This window comes from Piliocolobus tephrosceles, chromosome 8, assembly GCF_002776525.5.
Source record: "Piliocolobus tephrosceles isolate RC106 chromosome 8, ASM277652v3, whole genome shotgun sequence".
Taxonomy (NCBI): domain Eukaryota; kingdom Metazoa; phylum Chordata; class Mammalia; order Primates; family Cercopithecidae; genus Piliocolobus; species Piliocolobus tephrosceles.
This window is the reverse complement of record NC_045441.1, coordinates 23,087,899-23,109,618: the sequence shown is the minus strand read 5'-3', so window position 1 is coordinate 23,109,618 and position 21,720 is coordinate 23,087,899. Positions and strand designations below refer to the sequence as shown.

General features: G+C 40.7%; 1 protein-coding gene across 1 annotated transcript in view; it reads right to left on the bottom strand.

Moving 5' to 3' along the window:
* BMPER (BMP binding endothelial regulator) overlaps positions 1–21,720 on the bottom strand; it is a 243,543-nt gene that overhangs the window by 60,065 nt on the left and 161,758 nt on the right. Inside the window, exons 12-13 of the mRNA XM_023191705.1 lie at positions 15,318–15,647; positions 8,386–8,722 (exon numbers count right to left, since the gene is read on the bottom strand). Of these exons, the coding sequence (XP_023047473.1) occupies positions 8,386–8,722; positions 15,318–15,647 (667 nt within the window). The remainder of the gene's footprint in view (positions 1–8,385; positions 8,723–15,317; positions 15,648–21,720) is intronic.

Here is a 21,720-nt window from a genome sequence, read left to right as displayed (position 1 = left end):
CACACAGTCTTTTTCTGTCCACCTACCTCACCGGCCACCCCCAGGCCCACCCTGTCACACTCCCCTATTCCCTCCATTACGCTTCTTGCATCAGGAATGGCCTTATTTCTCATGCATAGCTGCCCGCACTAGGCAATGATTTTCTGAAGGAAGAGCTTTGTCTCTCTTGTTAAGTCCCAAATCGCCATGCTTACAACAGAACCTAGCATGTAGCAGGTGTTCAGCTGAAAGCTGTAAAAAGGAGTGAATAAAATAACTGATAAACTCCTCCTCTGAGAGCTCATGGCAGAGCAGGATATTTGGAAACCTGAGTGGACAGTGATGGAAGTGTGCACACTCTGACTGTTCTCTGATGGAGCCCCCAGACCGGGTGTGCCTGTCAGGCTAGCTGCTCAGCGGCACGGGTGGCTTGGAATGAGTCCCTTCCCCTCTCAGTGCCTCAATTAGCTCCACGGTAAAATGAGGCAAACACTACTCATGTCAGCTTCATTCTCATGCATGCAAAGGTCTTTATACCGTAAGTAATGAAAATATGATTAAGTTACACCATTCTGCCTCCTGTTTACTAAGAAGTAATCAAGAAGTTCCCTAAGCAGCCAAGAGAGATGCTACAAAATAATTAGTGTTTTACCTGCTACAGCGACACTCATTCAAATCTGTGCTCAAAAGCCTCCTCTAATTGTATCTCAGATGTAATTTTCTGAGGAGAAACACTATAAAAATTCCAGGATGTTTATGTTTAAAATAAACTTAAAGCTAAATACATACAAAATCAAATTAAAATGGCATTTAACCTTAAGCTAGGAAAGTTATGCAATAAAGAATTAACCTTGCTCAAAGAGAGTCTGATCTTGCCCTCTGCCTTTGGCCTCAAAGAGACAATCTTTAAGCCCCTGGAATGTCCTGCCTGACAGGAGTGTGTTTTTTGCCTGAGGCATCTGGTCACTAGAAAGTCTAACAATAGGACTGAGTATGAGGCTTTGGGCTATGCAATAACATTTCCAACATCTAGAGAAATTGAAGACCACAACCATTAGCACATTACACCTCCAAGAGGGGCTAGAAGATAAGGTCATCCACGCAGGTGGCATGTGATTGGGTTCCAATAAAAACTCTGAACGCCAAAGGCTTAGCATCACTGGTTGGCAATACCCAGTGGATATTGCAGACAAGAGGAGTTAATGCCAGCCCATGATGCCATGAGGTGAGGACAGCAGAAGCTCCATGTTTACACATCTCTTGATTCTGCCTTACATATCTTTTGTGATTTTGATCTATATCCTTTTCCCATAATATAAATAAAAATCACACCCGTGAGTATTACCACTTGAGTTCCTTCTAGCAAATTCCTGACCTGAGAGTGCTCTGGGATCATCTCTAAGCTTGTGGTGTCAGAAGTGAGAGTAGTCCTGTGTGGACTGTGCTCTAACTTTGAAGTTGGTTATCTATACAGTTGACCCAATCTCTCCACAAAGATTAATCTATCTATTAAGATATAAACAGTTTTGTTTTCTCTTTTTAAAGAAACAGTATTTGTCTTTCTTCAAGATGAAAAATTAAACATAAGAGGATTTTATACTTGGATAAAAGGATGTTCCATACATTCTCATACTTTTCTGAGTGAACTCGTGTCTTTCTTTTTATTTTGGTTCCAAGAAAACTGGACTGACCAGATTTTGAAGCTAAAATCCAGGTAGCTAGAAAGCTATTTAAGATCCTTGTTTTGGGTGACTTGGATGGATCAAACAGGAAAAAGCCTACTTGTGGGTGAGATGGAGAAGAACAAATGAAAGATTGAAGGGAAATCACCATCAAGCTTTGAGTCCAGCCTGACAGAAGGCTCGGAGCCAATGACAAGGCACAAGTGATGTGACTATCAGGCAAATCGCTGAGTGATGCCAGGGTAAAGGACCAATCACCCCATTGGAGGTCCAGTTGTTATAACACCATACAAGAAGAGGCTAGTTTGAGGTCCTCAGACAAACAGAGAGGTCAGGGCAGAAACATCTGTGGATGCGAGTATTTCATAAGAAGATGACAAGCCCAAACACTACCTGAGGGATAGAAGAGGAACCAGGGGGTTTAAGAGACCTGTGAATTATAAATAGGCAGAGGTGGATGGAGAGATTCAGAAGGGTCATCTTGCCTGCCACTGGGAGTCACAAATAGACTTGTGCAATAAGAAGTGCTCACAGCATTTGGAGCATCAAAGGTGGACCAAAGACTCTCTCACTCTGACCAGTTTATTACATGAAAAGACAGAAGTGTGCACATTTTGACTGTAAGTGTATAATTGTGCATGGGGATAAAGACCTAAGATGAACTCAGAATTGGGAACAGCAAAAGTCACAAGGAGATCAGAGAGGATGCCAGTGAGAGGCAGGCTAAGAGAAGCAGCCCTTCTAGGGGTAGTGTTGGGTGAAATACAAAAAGGGTCAAAAAAGAAGAGGCTCCCATTCCCCAGAGAACTTACAATCCAATGCCGAAGAAATAAGAAGCAGTGCAACATAGAACATGAGTTAAATGATAATGAGCACAATTGGAATAACTAAAAAAAACTAAAGAGCATTTTCCAAAGTCTAGGATGAAACTGGAGCTGTGTCTTCAGCTTAATTCATGCCTGAGGTTGCATTTTTTTTTATTTTTTCAGTCAGACCTTGGTGATGACCTTGAGCAGTAGGATATAAATAACTCCTACATGCCTTGCGTTCCAAAAATGGAACACTAGGCATAAATGGGTTAAGTCAATGTAGAAAGTGAAGGCATCTTAGGGAGGCAGGAGAATGACATGAACTCAGAAGCAGGGATGTTCATTGTGTATTCAGATACAGTGAAATAAAAACAGACTTTTAAGGGCTGAAGTACGATAAGTGCTGCAACTGCGGTGTCTACTGCCACCTGGTGTCAGCATACCTTAATTACGAATTCAGTGTGCCCTAACAGTTGAGTCCGCTAAGGAAAAATAAAAGTAAGATATATAATGTCACACTTTAAAATAAAACATCTCATTCGATTTAGGACCCTAGTTCTAATGGCAGTTCTTGACAAGTCATTAAAAGATGTAAACAAAAATGTTTTCAAGCATGTTGTCCTTTGAAGTAGGGGAAATTGACTTGATTTTAATTATAGAATAGCATTTAGCTTTATTTGATTTTTCTCGTACACAAACACATAAAGTCTGTACCCCTTGCCTGTATTTTCTATTGCTTTATAATAAGTGATCAGTTTCCTTGGTAAGAACACACAAAGTCAGTCATTCAGGAAGTCTGTGATCTCCCCCTGGAAGTAAGCCACTGGCAGTCCCAGGATCCCAGTATATCCAACACCAAGGTCCTGTCCGAGTTCCAGTGCTCTCCTGCACGACCTCCCACCTCCTACCTCCCAGTACCTCAACAGGAAAGGACACATCTGTGAATCCTCTGGCATGACTTCAATTCCTTACAGCTGTAAAAACCACTCCATGGAAGGAAAAGAACAGTTCCTAGACTGGGAATCCCCAGACACTTTCCCAAACTGAACAAGTGAACAGGGCTTTCGCTCTGGTGAATGATACCCCATCAAGGAGAGTGCAGAGAGGAAAACACTCCTGAGATGATTGTGGTCTCTAAATGTCTGGGCTTCACTGCACTTCACATTCATTTTTCTGACTTCTCTGAAATGCAGTCCTGCCCTGACTTAAAGAGTTCTGCTTTGTGGGAAAGTTATACTTACTTGCAAAAATTTCTTCCAAGATGTGAGTCTGAGTTAGAGAAAAAGCCTGTTGCTGATATTTCATAGGCACAAGGAATAAAAGATCATTTCTTTCCCCAGTTTGGCCCATGAAGCACTAGCTCATCTCTTGGCCTCTCTTTGTGCCCCAGGCTGCCCAAGGCTGGTCCTATCCTGTGGCCTAAGTCCACAGCGGGAAGGTAGGTTTGATACTAGCTGCTAAGGATCTCCAGAGAGCCTTTGTGGTGGGAGCTTGCCTAGTCCTCTTGGATTGCTCAGTTGGCATCTGGGGCATGAAGGGAGAAGGAACATGAGGCTGGATGAGAGAGATGAAGATGAGATGAAAAAGCAGAAAGGAAGACAAGAACACACCCAACACTTTTTCTCTTTGAGGTAGCCAACATTTGAATCCAAATATAATCTACACAACTTCACGTTAAGTTTTCCAGGTGGGTATACAATACACTGTTTCTCTAGCTCCTGGAAATTTCTCTGCAATGCACTAATAAAGGAAAATGCAAAAAATTATTAAACAGGGTTATCTAATTTGAGAAGTCAATTAGCAAAGCTAAGACTTGAGACGTGTTATCAATGCATTTAGTTAAAACTTTTCTGCAGTTTGTAACTAAATTATTTTGCACCCAAACATATTCAGTTAGTTAATTAAAGCAAGCTATGCTGATTGAAAAGAACTTAATTATATATTGAATTTTTATGCCAAATTAGCCAAAAAGGGAAAAATTGATTTGTGAAGCTTAAAAAACATCCCAAAACAGAAAAAATAAAGAAATATTGATTACTATGCAGTCATTTCTCATTCATTTACAGAGTGGTAGTTTTTCAAGTACTTATACAATGGACAGTTTGCTATTAAAAATGTTAAATTGAGTAAAAGACCAAAATAAAATAGGAGTTATAAACCACAGACATTACAGGGCTGGCATGGTGGCTCACACCTGTAATCCCAGCACTTTGGGAGGCTGAGGCAGGCAGATCACCTGAGGTCAGGAGTTCGAGACTAGCCTGGCCAATATGGCGAAAACCCATCTCTACTAAAAATACAAAAATTAGCCGGGCATGGTGGTAAGCACCTATAATCCCAGCTACTTGGGAGGTTGAGGCAGAAGCATCATTCAAACCTATGGGGCAGAGGTTGCAGTGAGCCGAGATTGCACCACTGCACTCCAGCTTGGGCGACAGAGCGAGACTCTGTCTCAAAAAAATAAATTAATTAAATTAAATTAACCATAGACATTTCAAAAGCAAAACCTAATTCAGAGAAATTGTCATTATTATTTTGACCTTATAAGAAGCACTCTCTCATAATTATCAAAGAATTTGCCCTGTGGAATTTGTTATAAGATTAAGGAAACCCAAAATGGGTAATATTTTCTCAGAAAAATATACTCTATTTGCATTCTCTCTTCCCTCTGTTACAAGACAGTGGTGCTCAGAAAGTTATTTGGGTGTGTTATGCTACTTCATTCTTCGTCCTTAAAGGAAAATACAGGTATTTTTTGGAGAATGGAGGGGAAAATAAAATAAATCAAATTCCAACGCAATTTATATATATGAACATCCATGATATCAAGGCACGTCTTGTCAGTCCTGTAAGGACTCAAAAAATGTATCACAGTCACAGATCTGACTATACTTTTGGGTTCATTTTAGAAATTCCACCAATGATATCAAATGTACAGGCAAAAGTTTACATGTGTGGGATGTCATATGATTGCTGATTTTACCTTACTTTTTCAACATTATTTACAAGTACAATGAACACATGACATTCTCATGAGACAAAAAACAATAGCTTTTAAACAATTGCCATGCAATTGTCACTTACACTACCTGGAGGAAGTGTCACAAAAGAGAAACAGTTCATTTTGAGATTGTTCCACAGATTCATCAGTGGGAATTTATCTAATCAGTCCTCCATGATGACATCAGGAGAAGATGTGGACAACCAGAAAGGTAAATGGCCAATCCAGGGGTGAGTTTCTCCACAGAAAGGAAGGGACACAGGACAGCAGCACACTCTGTGCCAGGACTACTGTGTGCCAGTGCTGCACCGCCCACTGGCCTCAGTCCTCAGAGGAGCAATCCTGCCAGGTAGTAACTGTGTATCAGTTCTTTCAATAAAGGATCTTGAACTCAGCTAGCCACCAGGGCACACTGCTAACAGTGGCAGAGCTGGACTGGAGTCTAGCTTGCTGTCCCCTTCCCCACGGCTCATTCTCAGTCCATCGTTCCATAAAGTCTCCTACAAACCCTGAGGTTAGATCCTTTCTGGACCTCCACTGAGAAGAGAATATCTTTCCATGTTGCACCTTGTTCATTTTCTTCTCCTGCCACATATATGCTTGGAAATAAGGGGGAGAAACAGGATCTGGCCAACACTGGCCATTCTACCTTTAAGATTCATGAAGGTGCATCCTCCTGTTGGACTGTGAGATCACCAGCAGAGGGCAGGGCAGGCAGAATTGCCCAGCTCTCCTTCCGGAGCTCCTCTGCCCTTTCCAGGAAGAAGCGGCCCACTGTGGAAGGGCACTTTACCATGACACCATGACACTGATCAGGAGAGCACAAGCCCACTTCCCACCACATCCTGGCCTCTAAATCTCCATGCACAAGGATCCCAAGAACATTCTTATGAGCTACCCAACTCAGGGCATCAAGCCCTTTTCACAGATAAGCATCCTCCATCGTAGCTGCTGTAGAATCATTAAGGACAGAAGGGGAGTATTTGCCTAGCCACCTAAGGAATCCAATGCTCTTTATTCATAAATGTCCAAGTCATCATTCATAACTTCTGTTGAAGTGCTCATCATATTTCTGTTGCAGTCCAGAAATCATAACACTAAATAAATTACCAAAGGCAAAATATATAGACATTCAAAAAAGGAACTAATCTCTGCAGACCTGCTCTCCAATTTTTGTTTTCAATACATTCCTTTGAAATGGGATAAAAATCAAAGGTGTAGGCTGGTGGGCCCTGGGAGAAGCACAGCCTTTCCATTCTATTTTAAGCAGAGAAGGGTCCAACCCAAATTTGCAAACAGGATAGAGGAGCTTCCAAAAGAGACCTTACTCTTCTTCATTACTTAATTAATCATGGAAGAAATGATGGCAACAATTATAGAGCATTGATTATGTGCAGGCATTGTGCTAAGCACATACATTCATGTTCATAACCTTATTGAATCTGGATGGCGACTCTTCAAGGTAGGTTATTTTATTATCCCCACTTCATAGATAAGTAAGCTGAGGTTTAGAGAGCTTAGGTCATTGTTTTAGGTTGCATAGCTGGGCTGGATATTGAGCCCTGGGGCACTATAAAGTTCTTAATTGCTATATTCTACTGCTTTCCATCAGACCTTCAAGTGAAGGTTTTTAGATTCCAAATAAAGCCAGATTTGTCTATCTAGCTGCTTAACTCACTGCAAAGTCTCACATTAAGATCCCTCAGTTTCACTAGACAAGACGTCAGTCTAGGGGTGGTGCACAGAGGAGAAAGAAGGGAACCCAGAGAATTCAAATTATAATGGGAAAATGGCTTGAAGGAGCTAAACCCATGACTTGGAGCCAAATGGTTTGGCACATGCAGCCATGTTTGGGGATTTGTGATGACAGGGACAGTCTTTTTTCCACCCCACTTCAAGCCGCCTTTATAGAGCTTTATCTTTTATGTCCAAAGATCAAATTTAAAAAATCATATTTAATGAGAACTAGGGGAAATAAACTGGTGGCAATTAAAGAGTAAAAATAACCTCTCTGTGGCTTCAGACCACAGGAGTTTTCTAATTTTAAGAGGCACAGGCAAATCACTTAAGGCCTTTTGGACTGTGTTCATCTCTTGTTTCCTCCTGTACTCACAGTGGTTAAAGTTATAGGCAGCCATAGCTCTTGAACCCATGGAATCGTGTAGTAAATGGAAGTATACTCAGGCCAAACTCATCAGCTCAAAAACGCAACCTTGCAGTGTGGAAGTCAAATCCAAGTCTCCTTTGTAACCAGTTGCTTTGTGTGGTAGGGGGTTAAACAGAGTTAGAAAAGGTCATCGAGTCCTGATTCTTAATAAGACTCCTTCCTCCCTCCATCCTGAAACCCTGTTTCTACTGTCATCTGACTCGGGACATGAAGTCTCACAGATGGCCAAGATCCAAAGAATTCTCATTTTGCTTCCTTATTTTCCACGTGCACATCTGATTTGGGCTAGACCATAAGGCAGACCTAAACTGTTCCTCAGGTAGAATAACCAGACTCATTCAAACACCCAAAGGCAGCCAAGTGACTTGAGATTCCATTTAGGGGAACCAGCTCTGTCCTGTACTACTGTGGTTTAGGCCAGAATTTGGGAAGCCCTCCTCAATCTCAGAGTTAAGCTAACACCTGGAAAAACCCTCCAGTGTAGCCAGCTTTCCAGTAAACCTGCAGACCTATAAAAGCATGGAATTGCCTGGAAGACATCGTTCTGAAATACTTCTTGGAATTTCCCGATTTGGGACATGGAATAGGGCTGACTCAAGATGAGGTCAGCTGCTGAACAGCAAAAAGATGTCTACCCTGGGTTTTGAGCTTTGTCCTGCACAACAAGAGATTTCATACACCATGTTCCAAGGTCAAGACTATTATTGGTCTGCAACCCAAACTCATCCCCCAGAACACTGTACTTACCGGTAGAAAGTGGCGTAGTCCACAGTCGAATGGCAGGTCTGAAACTCCCAGGATTTGAGCTTCTGGCATTCTCGATGGGCCCGGAGTTTTACCTTGACTGTCCCTTGACACAGTTCAGGTACTGGCTTTCTCTGAGGTCTGTTGCAGAACTCATTGGACTCCACCCTCCAAGACTCAGCAAAGTCATCCACATCAAACTTGAAGTTTCCATCTCCACCAATTAAGTCATCACGTTTATGTCCATTGTAGTTGCCACAAAGACCACAGAGCTTGCCCTTGAGATGCGGGGCAGCCATGACTTCTACAAAACTGTCTCCATCCCAAGATATTTCCAAACCTAGAGGAGGAGGAGAGGAAAAGGAAATCAACCACTCATTAAGGCACTAATAATTCCCAAATGTATACATCCTTACACAGAACATATGATTGACTGTCTTCCAACAAGGAGCACCAATGGTTGGTCCAAATTCTTGGTTACCTCTTAATCTCACTATAGTGAGTAATGTGTGAAATTATAGGAGTCATATGCTGGTTGGAGCTTAGAATTTCTAAACCATATAAAGTTTGTCCTGATAACATCTTATGTACCCCTGGTTTGACCTATAGATGACTATCCCTTGATCATCCTACTCTAGGGTTTATATTTTTCCCTTTTCCTAAAGTAATCATGTTGACCCAAATCATGTCTTCATTTATCTAACGACTACTACAATGTGCAAATGGAAAAAAACAAAAAGATGATTATTTTTAATGCAATTATTTGCAGCCAGAAATTCCACCATGTAATTATTCCCCCAATGCCAAAGGAAAATTTCCAAATCGCCTCCCATAATGAGAATATTAAAGCAATCAATATATAGTTTCTGAATATATCCTCTTCAAAGGCAACACTGGTATAATGAGAACATTTGCTCCCTCATTATTTTACAACCATTCCTGAAGCATGGACACTGTCTGATTAACATTCCTTGGGGTTTGGGGTTGAGTCGCTGTGAAACCCTTCCAACTGCTATCCCTCAGGCTTCCATTCTGGGTTTGCTCAAAAGCTTCAACGTTTCAGATGGTGGTGGAGGCTATTAGGCCATGGGCAAGAGTTCTTCTTGTGCATACATCAGCAGGCCAGTACTGCAGGTTCATCAAGGAAACTCTCTTTACTCCAGAATGTTGAGAACTTAGACCCTTCTTGGTCTGCTAACCTGACTATCTAAAATGCTGAAGAAATTGTCTGAAAGTATGCATATACCTCCAGACATGCTGGCCCAACACTTCCAGGAGCCACACTGACCAATGACCTTTCTGAATGGTGGAATTTTTATGTCACAGGCAGAACAGCCATGTTATGCTGTCACAGAACATAGATACACCTGACTAGAAGGTCAAGAAGAAATGTTGTCATATCCACTCAGACACTGTGTGTGAAGACACCACCCATAAGAGAAAGGAGAGGCTTTCATGAAGAGTCTTCTGAGGCTCAACCCAAAACAAATGACAAACTTTTCTAGCCAGAGTTTTTATGTCTCAAATGTGTGTTTTCTTACTGTTCTGGCAACACCCTGGCAGTGCCTGAGTCTCCCCAGTGAATGGGTGAACTCTGTACCAGTGAATGCAAGTGGCCACCTGTGGCATGGACACCAGGAAACATCTAGAGTAGATCAAGGTGTATTTCGGCCCTGGGACTTCTCTTATTCACTCTCTGTCTCCAAAGAATGGCACCCACAGAGGAAGCCTCTTTTTAACAGAATGGTCTCTGTCCACTTATCCCAATGTGTCCACGTGTTTTGTTTGTTTGTTTGTTTGTTTGTTTTTAGACAGTCTCGCCCTGTCGCCTAGGCTGGAATGCAGTGGTGCGATCTCAGCTAACTGCAACCTCCGCTTCCTGGGTTCAAGTAATTCTCCTGCCTCAGCCTCCTGAATAGCTGGGACTACAGGTGCACACCGCCACACCCAGCTAATTTTTTGTATTTTAGAGATGGATTTTCACCGTGTTGCCCAGGCTGGTCTCGAACTCCTGAGCTCAGGCAATCCACCCCCTTGGCTTCCCAAAGTGCTGGGATTATAGGCATGAGCCACCGTGTGTGGCCTTTTTTTTTTTTTTTTTTTTTTTTTTTAATGTCTTTCCTTTTGTGATCCTGACAAAAACATTTTTCATTATGCCTGTTTTGAGCTGCTTGAAAGAGCAAAATGACTTTCCTCCTAAAAGCCTTTGCTTTTGTTCCTGAAAGATCAAGATTAAGCTGATGAGCAAATGTTCAGAAGTTGGAAGATGAGATGGTGATGGGAAAGGAGAAATAGTGGGAGGGAGCATGGGAGGGAAGAAGAGAGAGACAGAGGATCTGGTCTAGATATGAAATTGGCATAAGGCAGCAACATCAGAGTAATATGTGGAAGATCAGGAAGAAATACCCAGAGGTAAGACTCTTAAGCCAATACACCCGAAGTTTGGATATAGTCCAAGAGGAGAGAAGGCTGACAGATCGCATTCCTATGATTAGGTCACACAACTGCCACAAGAGTTACTTCAAAGAGAGATACTGGTAGAATAACCTACCAGAATAACTGGTAGAATAACTGGGTTTCTCAAGAAATAAATGGAAAGACCCATAAGAGAATCACTGCATGGTCAATGGAAGAAATAGAAACATTCTTAGACCAAAGAAAATTTTAGAAATTTCTTCGTTGAAAGAAGAGTCTGAGTTCAGAAAAGAAATTAAATAGACTTAGATAAAGAAAAAAGAAAGAGAGCCACAGGAAAGTCTCTTTGGGGAATAATTTGATAAGGAGAAGCCAGTGATGGGACCAGGTAGGAGAGAAGGGACATACTGCTAGAAATCCACAGGCTGGGCTGACCTCCCATGTGGATCTCTGTAAGAACACCATGTCAACTCTGGCAACCACAACTATAATAGAAAATGAATTCTATTTCTTCATACCTTATCATCTAACACATTATATAGCACATAGTATGTACTCAGTAAACAAATGAATTACCCTGGTAACGTAGATATACTGAATCTGTGAAGCCAAAGACATTCTGAGTTTCATGCTTGTCAAGACACTGAAATAACCATTTTGGAAGACAAGCAAACTATAAGATGATTTGTAATACACTCTGTCAGGTATTAAGAAACTTGACCTCATAAGCCTGTAGCCAGGCAGCTGCCCAGCAAGAGAAATGAGAGGAGAAAATCAATTCCATACAAAGTCTAACTTTCACAGCACAATTCTGAAGATTTTCCATGTTGCAAAATTTTCCAAACTACAAATCTCTTTCCTAGACAGCAGGTAAATACTGTTCTTCTAAGCACCACAAATGGTTGAGAATGTACACACCAGGGATTTCCAACGTCTTTACTACTGACAATGATATACTAAGTTTGAGACTTTGGGCAACTGAGTTCATGGGAATTCAACTCACGGTGAATGACTGTGTTCTTTCTTTGCAGTGGACTGGTGGTCCATACACTTTGAAAGATGCAGATCTGCCGTGTTCCCAGTAAACCCTTCTCAAAACTCATGACATCTCATTCATAAAACACAATCCCCAAAGTAAGGGAATAATTTGTAATTCACTCTCCTGTCTTCCTCTTTCTCCATGTCATTGTTACATTAAGAAGATTTTTCACAGACCAATGCTAGGCTTCTCATTGTGAAGGGATGACTTATTCTACTACAGACGCCTTTGTCTGGCTATATCATTTACATATGTGTTTGCATAGATATTTTTACCCTCTACATGAGCAAAATCCATACAAAGTAGATTACAGTAGTGAAAGACAAAAAAAAAACTAATAAGTTGTAATTGAGGGAATTGCTCTTCCAAATAATATTTTAAATAGGCATCTTATGAGATGAAAACAACGTGGAAGGGTTTGAGAGGCTGGGGATAGTCCTTCCTGCAGCTGGGATGAGTTTCTCCATTCTCTGCATGGGAAATTGGGTAGAAATAACTGGCAGAGTCAGAAGGCTAAAGCTAAAGCATATGTCTCATCTGGGGATGCGAGCAGCAGCCACATTCCTTCCACTGAAGGAAGAGCCTTCCAATTTTCCCTTCTTACCAGTGAATGCTTTACCAACTTGTTCTTCCCCCTTCAAATGTGTGACCTGGCTCCAGACCACTAGTTGGGTTTTTTGCAGTTTTTGTTTAATATTGTAGATATTGTTGTTTTGTGTTGTTTGTTTTCTGGTTGTTATTGTTGCTTTTGCTGTTGTCCACTGAAAGGAGAGAGAAGGTGCAAAAAGGAAAGAAGAGGTGCAAAATTTGTAGCTATACCATAGGGAGGTTTACAAATTGATAGTTTTTCTATTCAAATTTTACACCAAAGAAAGGGGAAAGGTAGGATGTATTCTCTGGGTTCACCAAGTGTAAAGCTCTACCAAAAATAAAGTAAAAAGCCATGTTCCCCATGTGTTAATGCTTTCAGGTAGATGTGATATAATTCTTTCAGGTGAAGTTGATGAAGTGAACAGATGGTAGAAAGGAAATATTTTTAAATTATTTGCTAAGTGTCAAGAGTTGAGGTGGGAGTGTGTGGTGGAAGTGGGTAATGCTCTCTCAAGCTACTAAGCCTTAGTTCTACCCCACTTTTTATATTAGTTAAGCAACTACAGCCTAATTCCACCCAAACCGCACAGCCACCTGTGCTATCTTGCCAAATGATCCCCTCGTAAGCACAGAGTACATAAACTGCGGGGTCAAAGAGTCATTCCTCCCATCTCCCATTTTCCAGCTGCAGGCTTGATTTTTTGAAGAAACTTGCTATTTTGGAGAAAGTACCCTTTGATCACATGAGCTTATACATTTTTTTTTAAATCTCTGAAAGAACACTCGAAGCAAATTCTGTGATATTTTAAATAGATAATCAATAGGTGATAAAAAGAAAATATCCCTAAAGAGTAGTTCAAACTGAGATGGAAAGACCAGGGTGGAAAACACTACTGTCTGGAAACAGAATTGTTTCATTCAAAGAATAAGAGAAAAACAAGTTCAATGCCCACGGGAATAGAATTCTTCTCTAGGAAGCAGAGGGCTTGTGTGATTCGTGTGCTACAGGAAATTGTTCAGCTGGGTATTGAGTGCCATGAAAATTACTTGCATCTTGGAAAGAGAGATGGAAAAAAATAAATTGTAAAACTGAGTTAAAGGCACAGAACAGTTAAATTCACTAATCTAATTATGGCATTTATGATCTACTGTTATTCTCTTAGCCTCATCCTTTTGCTCATTTTTATAACATGGAATCTTTGCAAAGAGTACATTTATTCCATAAGGTTCTGTCAGCTGCGAATGGAACACTATCGAACCTCTTAGGCTGTTAGTAATCTTCAAGTACTCAAGATTTCTTTGAGAACTAGGCTGTGGTTGACTAATAATTTCCATATCAGTAGAATCTATTGTGTTCAGTTAGCTTGCAAATTGTCAAGGTGCTTTTAATTAGTGCTGTGTAATAACGGGTCATCTTATGTACACTTTACAGAGAGCCAAAAAACTTTGCCTCCTTGAAAGGGATGACCTGGCGCCTATATTTACAGAGTGCCATGTCTTTTGGATATAAGAGCAGGTGTGTGAATTTTCTGAGCAGGACTAATTCCTCTAAACTTGAATGAGTAGATCTCTCACAACTGTGAAATAAAGAATAGGAATCTTTTCCCCCTTTATAAAATGTTCCAGTATATTAATACTTAACATTCTGTCACTGAAAACATGTTATACTCGAACTAAAAGCTCCCTGGGCTGCTTCTTGGTTTCCTGCCTTTGTCTAGCTAAGCTGGCATTCCGTAAGCTCAAATCAACTTATCAAAATACATTTTGGCTTGAACTGAAGTAATTACCAGGGTTCTGAAGGTATGGTAGAAACAGTCTCTATAGCCTCTGAAAAGTGCCTGCTTTGTCAAATGTTTCATTATCTAAAGAAATGGGAACCCAACTGATACTTTCACACTTGTTACATTCTTCTGAATGCAAACAGCAAGAAATACACTCCTTTCCTTAAGAGTGTCATGCTTAAAAAAAAACAGAGTAGGCCAAAGGAAAGGCAGTGCAATGTCCAACTGACAAAAGATACATATTAACCAAAGGTACCATGGAAGGAACCATACGTGATATACAAAATGTGAAAATGAGCTGAATTTATGCTCTGGGGCTGATATTCAAGAACTGAGTTCTGCTTCTAAAATGCCTTTCTTAGGTAGCAAACAACAGACAAGAGTTTGAGCCTGGTGGAACACTGGCAGTCAAAATTAGTTTGGCCCAAGGGGGAATATATCTGCTCTTGGAGTGGAAAGGCAGAGACCAGTGAGCCTACAGCACCAAGGGCTGCTGAGAAAGAAGGGGCCTCGGTGGCACAGAATAGCCACGTGGGTTATGGTTATTCCTGCATACCAGAGTTTGCCAAGAACAAGCCCTTCTGCTGTGGACATTTATGTTTCTTTTGAACATCACTGATATTAAGCTGTTTACTTTTGAGGACTCCGCTGCAAAGTCTTGGGCAGACGGTAACACAGAACACTATTTCTCCCAGACGTGAAACTGCACATAGCTGGCTGAACTGGGAGACACTGACAATTCCAAGCTAGGCATTGATGGCCTAAAAGAGCAACAAAACTCGAGAGAGGGGTTATTTGGAGAGTACAACTGCTATTTTTAGACAGAGGATGGAAAGGTTCTGGATGTGGGAAGATTGCAAGACTGGTGGGACTGGCATCCAATTGCAAGACTCCATATGGTGCAAATATCTCCCGCTGTTTGTGGCATCTTCAGGATGTGCCTTCCCTGTGAGTGGGGATGAGACAAGTCCCGCAGTTGGAACCTGGCTCTGCCTTGGGTTTTTCCTCGGAGGAGGAACCACATCTCTTGAGTACTCTAACGGAGCCATGCTGCTGAACGGGTAAGTGAGGCGGAGGCTAGACCAAGAGGGAGGCCACAGACGCCCCACCTGCTTTGGTGGTCACTTTCAGGAGGTAGCCATCCAGGTCGATGTGGAAGTGCGGTGCGCGGCAGGGGAGCGCGATGCGCGAGCCGTTCCAGCGCACGGTAAGGTGCTGCTGCAGGCTGACCCTGCTCTCGCCCAGCACCAGCTCCACCGACTTGGTCCACGAGAAGGAGCGCGTCCGGCGGGCGTCGTTCTTCACCAGCACCTGGAAGGGCGAGGCAGGGGAGGAGCAGTCTTTTGTCAAAACGTACTGACACGTCCCCTGAAAGTTAAATGTCCGACCGTCAAAAGTGTTGTAGTGGGGATCTCCAAACACCGTGCAAACGCCGGGCTCTGCGGAGGAGTGAGAGACAAAAGCCGGGTCACAAACCAAGCCAAGGATTTACAGAGAAATCAGGGGCACCTGCTGGGTAAGAGGGGGACTTAGCAGAGATGCACTAAGGGAAATCAATTTTTTTATTTAAAAAAAAAAAAAAAGTCGTCATTTTTAAAGGTTTGTGCCAAACCTCACAGAATACTCAGAATACTTCTGGTTCTTTCATACTTGAAAGTTATTTTAAAACCTCTGAATTTTCGAAGCATGCCTATTTTGTAGCATAGATATGCTTCCATGGTCTTAACGTTAGGGATGAAGAAACTAAACTAAGATAACTAAGAACTGTCTTACTTTACAACCCACACATACAAGAGCAAAGTAAATATATTAAACAAATGCCAGCAACATCAGTGACAATACACGAAGACATTAGCATGATTTCCATTTAACTAATTCAAAAAAATTAGAAACACGATGTGCTAAATGTTTTTCATGCTCTTAAGGAAAACTGATATTCAACACCCATGTACTTCCGTAGGACAAATCAACAGAACTGCCAAACAGATACAAGTTTAATAGTGTCAGGAAACAAATTACTAACAATATTTATGGATAGTCTTTATATGTTTTCCAAAAATTCCTATGTTTTGATCTAAGGACCATGATCTAAAAGTGGATGAAAAATAAGTTACAAAATATGATTTAGCACCGTTAAGAAATCCCAGTAGAGTCATCATTCTGAAATATCATTAATTCAAATACTTATGAGATCAAAGTGAAGTTTTACACTTTGGGGCAGTCCAAAGATTTTTATAGAAAATTAAATATTTTTTAAACAAATCTTGGCATTGGTTTGTTCTGCATGTAAATATATTTTATCTGTTTTCAAAAAGGCATGAAGCAACCAGGAAATGAGGAATCCATTTAGAGATATTAGCCCAAATAATAAAAAAACTATAATAAAAAGCACAATTTCCAGTCAACACTAAAATAATAGCCAGATCAAGAATAATAACCAGAATAAAACTACCAGGTCAAGAATATGAGAACGTCATATAAGTAAGTTCTCAGAATATCTAAGGGAAGAATTGAGTCAAGACAGAGGAAGGATGTGCCAGCTGATCTGATAGGACCAAAGGGATCCAATGGAAACATTTGCTTTTAATTTCTAAAGTGTTTGGAGAGTAATGTTGCTTTATGTTATGATATATTATGTCATTTTATATGTCAACTTCATATGACTCCATACAAAGCACATACATTTGGAACTTAATAAATTAACTTTTTGTTTTAAATTAGTTTTCCTTGTTAATATTTAATAGAGACTATAAAAGGAAAAGTTTTGGCATTTATGAGAATTTCAATGAACAAATATTTTAAAGAATATATAAAAGGCACTCCTCGGGGTGGAGGGTGGAAGAAGTAGGAGGAAGAGACACATTTTGAAAGCTCAGCAGTAATACTAGAATTTACCCTCCCTTTCTGCTCCTTTCTTATTCCTTTCTTGGTCGCTTTTCCTTCTGACTCCTACTTTACATGGTGTGTTGCTTCACATTTTACCCTCTCCCCACCTTCCTAATTCTGTACCTTCTCAACTAGTTCCCAGCTATTTAACCTCTTCAGAGTGCATTTATCAGTCCTTTCTCCATGTGATTACTTCCAAAGTCATCCTATCCCACATTTCCCCCCGACATTCTCCCTGCCCATGAAATGGAATCTCTTCCTGGCCACGAAGATGTAGCTTTTTGGTTGAGGGAGAACAAGGCAGTTCTTTGGGACCCTAAGTGGCATCAGGAGAATGACAGTTTGGAAGTAACACCAACATATGCCACAAAAGGACTATATAGTAACCTGATGCCCAGATGCACTCAGTCGAAGAGAAGGACTTTTCCAGGTCCTTAACTCCACCTTCTCAGCAAGAGTGCCCAGACAATCCAATGTTTTTGAGCTTTTGAGCATGCTACAGACGGACCTCAGCTTGGAAAGGCCAAGGTACCTCCTAAGGTTTTGAAATTACACTCCTGAGGAAGTCCTCTCTGAGTGGGGTGCAGGCACAGGGAATGCCCACACCTGCTGCCCACACTCTCCTGTGGCAATCTTCTCCTTGTACCAGGGACAACAATTACATTAAAATTATCATTAACCAAAGCACTAATAACTAACAGTTGCAGAAAGTTCATCACATACCCTAAAACTCTTCTACATGTCTGCTGATCATGGATGCATCGTCAGAAAATTGGTATTTAGATTGTCTCCCAAAATTAAACAAACAGCTAAGCACTTTGCAGTACAATACATAAAATGAACTATTATCTAGTCACTGAAAAAGTTTGTGAATAATCTTCATGACTGAGGAAATGCTTATGACCTGTTAAGTGAAAAATCAAAAATAAAATTCTATGCACAGGATAATCTTAACTATGTTAAAATAAATATGCACAACCCCCGCCAAAACATACACACCCCAAAATTGAAAACAGTGGTTATTCCTTGGTGGAAGAACCATAAGTGACACTATTTTCTTTCTTATGCTTTTCTGTTTTTGATTTGTTGTTATTGTTTGTTTTGTTTTTAAGAGTCAAACTGTGGGTACTTGTAGATAAGGCCAATTACATGACAAAGCAAGTCTTCATAGAAGCAACAGAAGATCTACTGCCTCAAGTGACCCTGGGGAAGCCTGAGCTTGCTCATAGCTGGGCGGGAAGCAATGAAGAATGTCCAGGGAGACTCTGGGCAAGGGAAATCATGTGTGAACAGGGCTGTCAGGAAAGATATTTTTCAAGAGGCCCTAACTTATGGAAGGGAAGGGTTTGGAAATCAGGATGATTTTTCTGTGTGACAGCAATATCGAAGAGGCCAACAAAATATCATGACTGTGAAGATGCCTGAAAATTATGTGTTGCATTTAGGGACATTTGTATCATGAGCTAAAATAATTTTGAAACCTTGGCCCTTTTTCCTGGCACCTCCAGGTCCCTATGCCAGATCCTGCAGGCGCAGTGAACACGTGCACTAGAGTGTGTCTGCAAGTGAGAATTCTCAGTGTTACAAGAATCTGCCTGGCTGCAAAAGGAAAAGGCTTGAGAACACTTAGGGGACAGAAATGAACACAGCATCCTCATATAATTTTTTTCCAGTGGACCCAGTGAAATTAACTTCAGTCCAACACGTCCAGATGTCCAGTCACACTCTTTTGGAAAGCTTGGCGTGATAGGCAGAGGGAGGGAGGCTACAGAAACAGACCATCCAGAAACTAACCTTGTTTGAATATGCATAGGTCAGAGGATGGAGAGAAAGATGCCAGTTTATCACTGGTGGCACATTTTTTCATAGTCCTGTAGGTCAAATCATTAGATCTCATTTTTGTTTTGAGTTGCTTTCAACATATGGATACAAATGCACAAGTAAAGGGGGGAAAAAAGAACAGAAGTGTACAAAACCAGATAATAAGAGTGTGTGTTTTTTCTCTAAGGTAATAGAATTATGTGTGGCATTTCTTTTCCTCTTTCTTGTTTATGTGTATTTGCATTATTATTTATAGTTACGTTTCATTGTTTGCAATGACTATGTATACTTTTAGAAAAAGAATATTTGCTTTAAAAGTTTTAAAAATGCTGGATTAAAGACATACCACTTTGATGTTCCATACCTTAATAAGATCACTATGAGAAATAAGAGTCACACTGCCTCTGAAATTATACTGCCAACAACACTTTTCTCCTAACCACATCAGGTACATTTATTTATGTCATGGATATATTTATTCTAATGAAATGCCTTTCTTCTGAGAGCAGTGATTATTTTCAAAACATCTGTCAAAGAAAATTAAGGGAAAATTATACAATCACATGTTATATAAAAAAAAATTAGAGAAACTGAGTAAACTCTAACCCCACTCCCCTCCAAACACAACAAAACAAAAACATAAAAGCATAAGGAAGGGGAAAAAATATCATTCATGTTTCTGCCACTAAGAAAGAGCCACTGTTTATAATTTTGTGCATGTATTTATTTCAACATAGTTAAGATAATTCTGTACATGAAATTTGATTTTCTATTTTTTACTTAACATGTCATAAGATTTCTCCAGTCTTTAAAATGTTTTTTCACTTTGAAAGCACAGAAGAGAACTTCTATCCTCAATCCATTACTTCAGCAAAGAGGAAGGTCTCTCCAGTTCATCATACTTTGCTACTACATGGATCACTGCATTTCCAAAAATAATGCTCTAACCATGAGGAAGCCTAACAAGTAAAAAAACATGGCTTTAAACCTTTTCAGGCCAAACTGCAGGGAAACAGGCCCCATGGGACTCTGAGGTGACTGTGTCATTCAGGGGCTCCAGGAATCCCAGACAGGTAAGAGTCATGATGATGCCAAGCTTGGGTGAAGAATCAGGAAAGGCTGTTTGTCTAGGCCCTGCCTGAACAATGACAGAGGCTTCTGACAGAAAGAGGCTGTGGTGCGACCCAGAAGGACCCGAACTTCTCCATTCAGGAGCCCTCCGCCTTGCACAGAATGTCACTGATGGCTGTTGGCCCAAAAGGGACCTAAGGGTCAGCACATGATCCACCACATGGCACCTGGGTGCCTTCCTTGACCTCTTAAATGGGAAATAATCTAACACGTATAGGTGTGGGGGTGGAAAAGAGAGAAGTAGGTCACTTTCCACCAATCTATAATCCACCAGAAATTGTAACTGATCTGTACACAAAAAATTGATTTCAAGAAATATTGTGTAGGTACATTGTTAAATGTTATGAATTTGCTTTCACGTATTTTCCATAATTCCATGAGCTCACCAACTTGAAACAAAAGAGCAAACAAAGGAAGCAGTCCCTAACTACAAGATCTCATCTAAAACACATCCAAACCCATAGCCAGGGCTACCGTCCAGGCCTCAATCATGGAGCCCAGTGCTAGCCCCCTTCACCTGGGCCCTGCAGTGGCCCGTGCCTGCCCAGCACTCCCTCACAGTTCACAGCACACGCATCCTTCAGCTCCCGGCCTGATGCCAGCTTCCCAAAGCAACGCCCCTGGCGCCTCAGCCAAAGTCGTCTGTTTCCTCTAAATTCCAAAAGCAAAACTCACCATATAGCCCAGATGGTCTGGGACAGTCTTAATTTCATATACTCTATCTTGTAGTCACACTATGTTTTTCCTTTTAGGGATCAAAACTAGGGTGTACCAAAGTCATAGCCTGCTTATGATAAATCATTTTCTTCCTTAGCATATTCTTAACTTCTAAGCCAGACCTTAAACTCCCTGTAAGTTTTATGTGTACCCCTCAGTGCCTGGCACACTGCCATGTATACAGAAGGTCTACAGGTAGACACGTGCCTCGTAACGACGTTTCTATCAACAACAAACCACATGAGTGACAGCGGTCCCATAAGATTATAATACTGTTTTTTTACTGTAACTTTTCTATGTTTAGATGTATTTAGATACAAAAATACTTGCCATTGTGTTATCATTGCCTACAGTATTTGTACTGTACACGTTTGTAGCCTAGTGGCAATAGGGTGTACCATTTAGCCTAGGGTTTGTGTAAGCGCACTCTCTGATGTTCGAATAATGGCAAAATTGCCTGATGATGCACTTCTCAGAACATATTCCTACCATTAAGCAACATACAATGGTATATATGTAATGCATGGATTCATTTTTTCATTACTCGAAAAATATTACTGCTGTAACACATATCATGTATCAATAAATATCTGTTGAATGAATGAGTTAGTTAATTAATTTGAGAACATATTTTGGTGAAAAAAAAATTGCCCACACTGAACTTACTAAAATAGTTCAGTGTAATGACACATACAGCAGGTAACCAAAAGAATTGTGCCTAATCAATTAACTGAATAATTAATTAATGCTTTCAGAATAAAGAGACTATTAGGAAAAAAATTCTGAAAAGGCAGGAACATTATGGGGAAACTATGTCGTGTGCCAAGAAAGCTAGTTGAGAAATTCAAATTCATGGCAGTCCAATTTCTCCATTTGAATAGAGATAACCTACCCTACCAAAAATTATTGTCAAAATCAAAAAGCTAAATCAGAATCAGAACAACATGGGAAAACAAC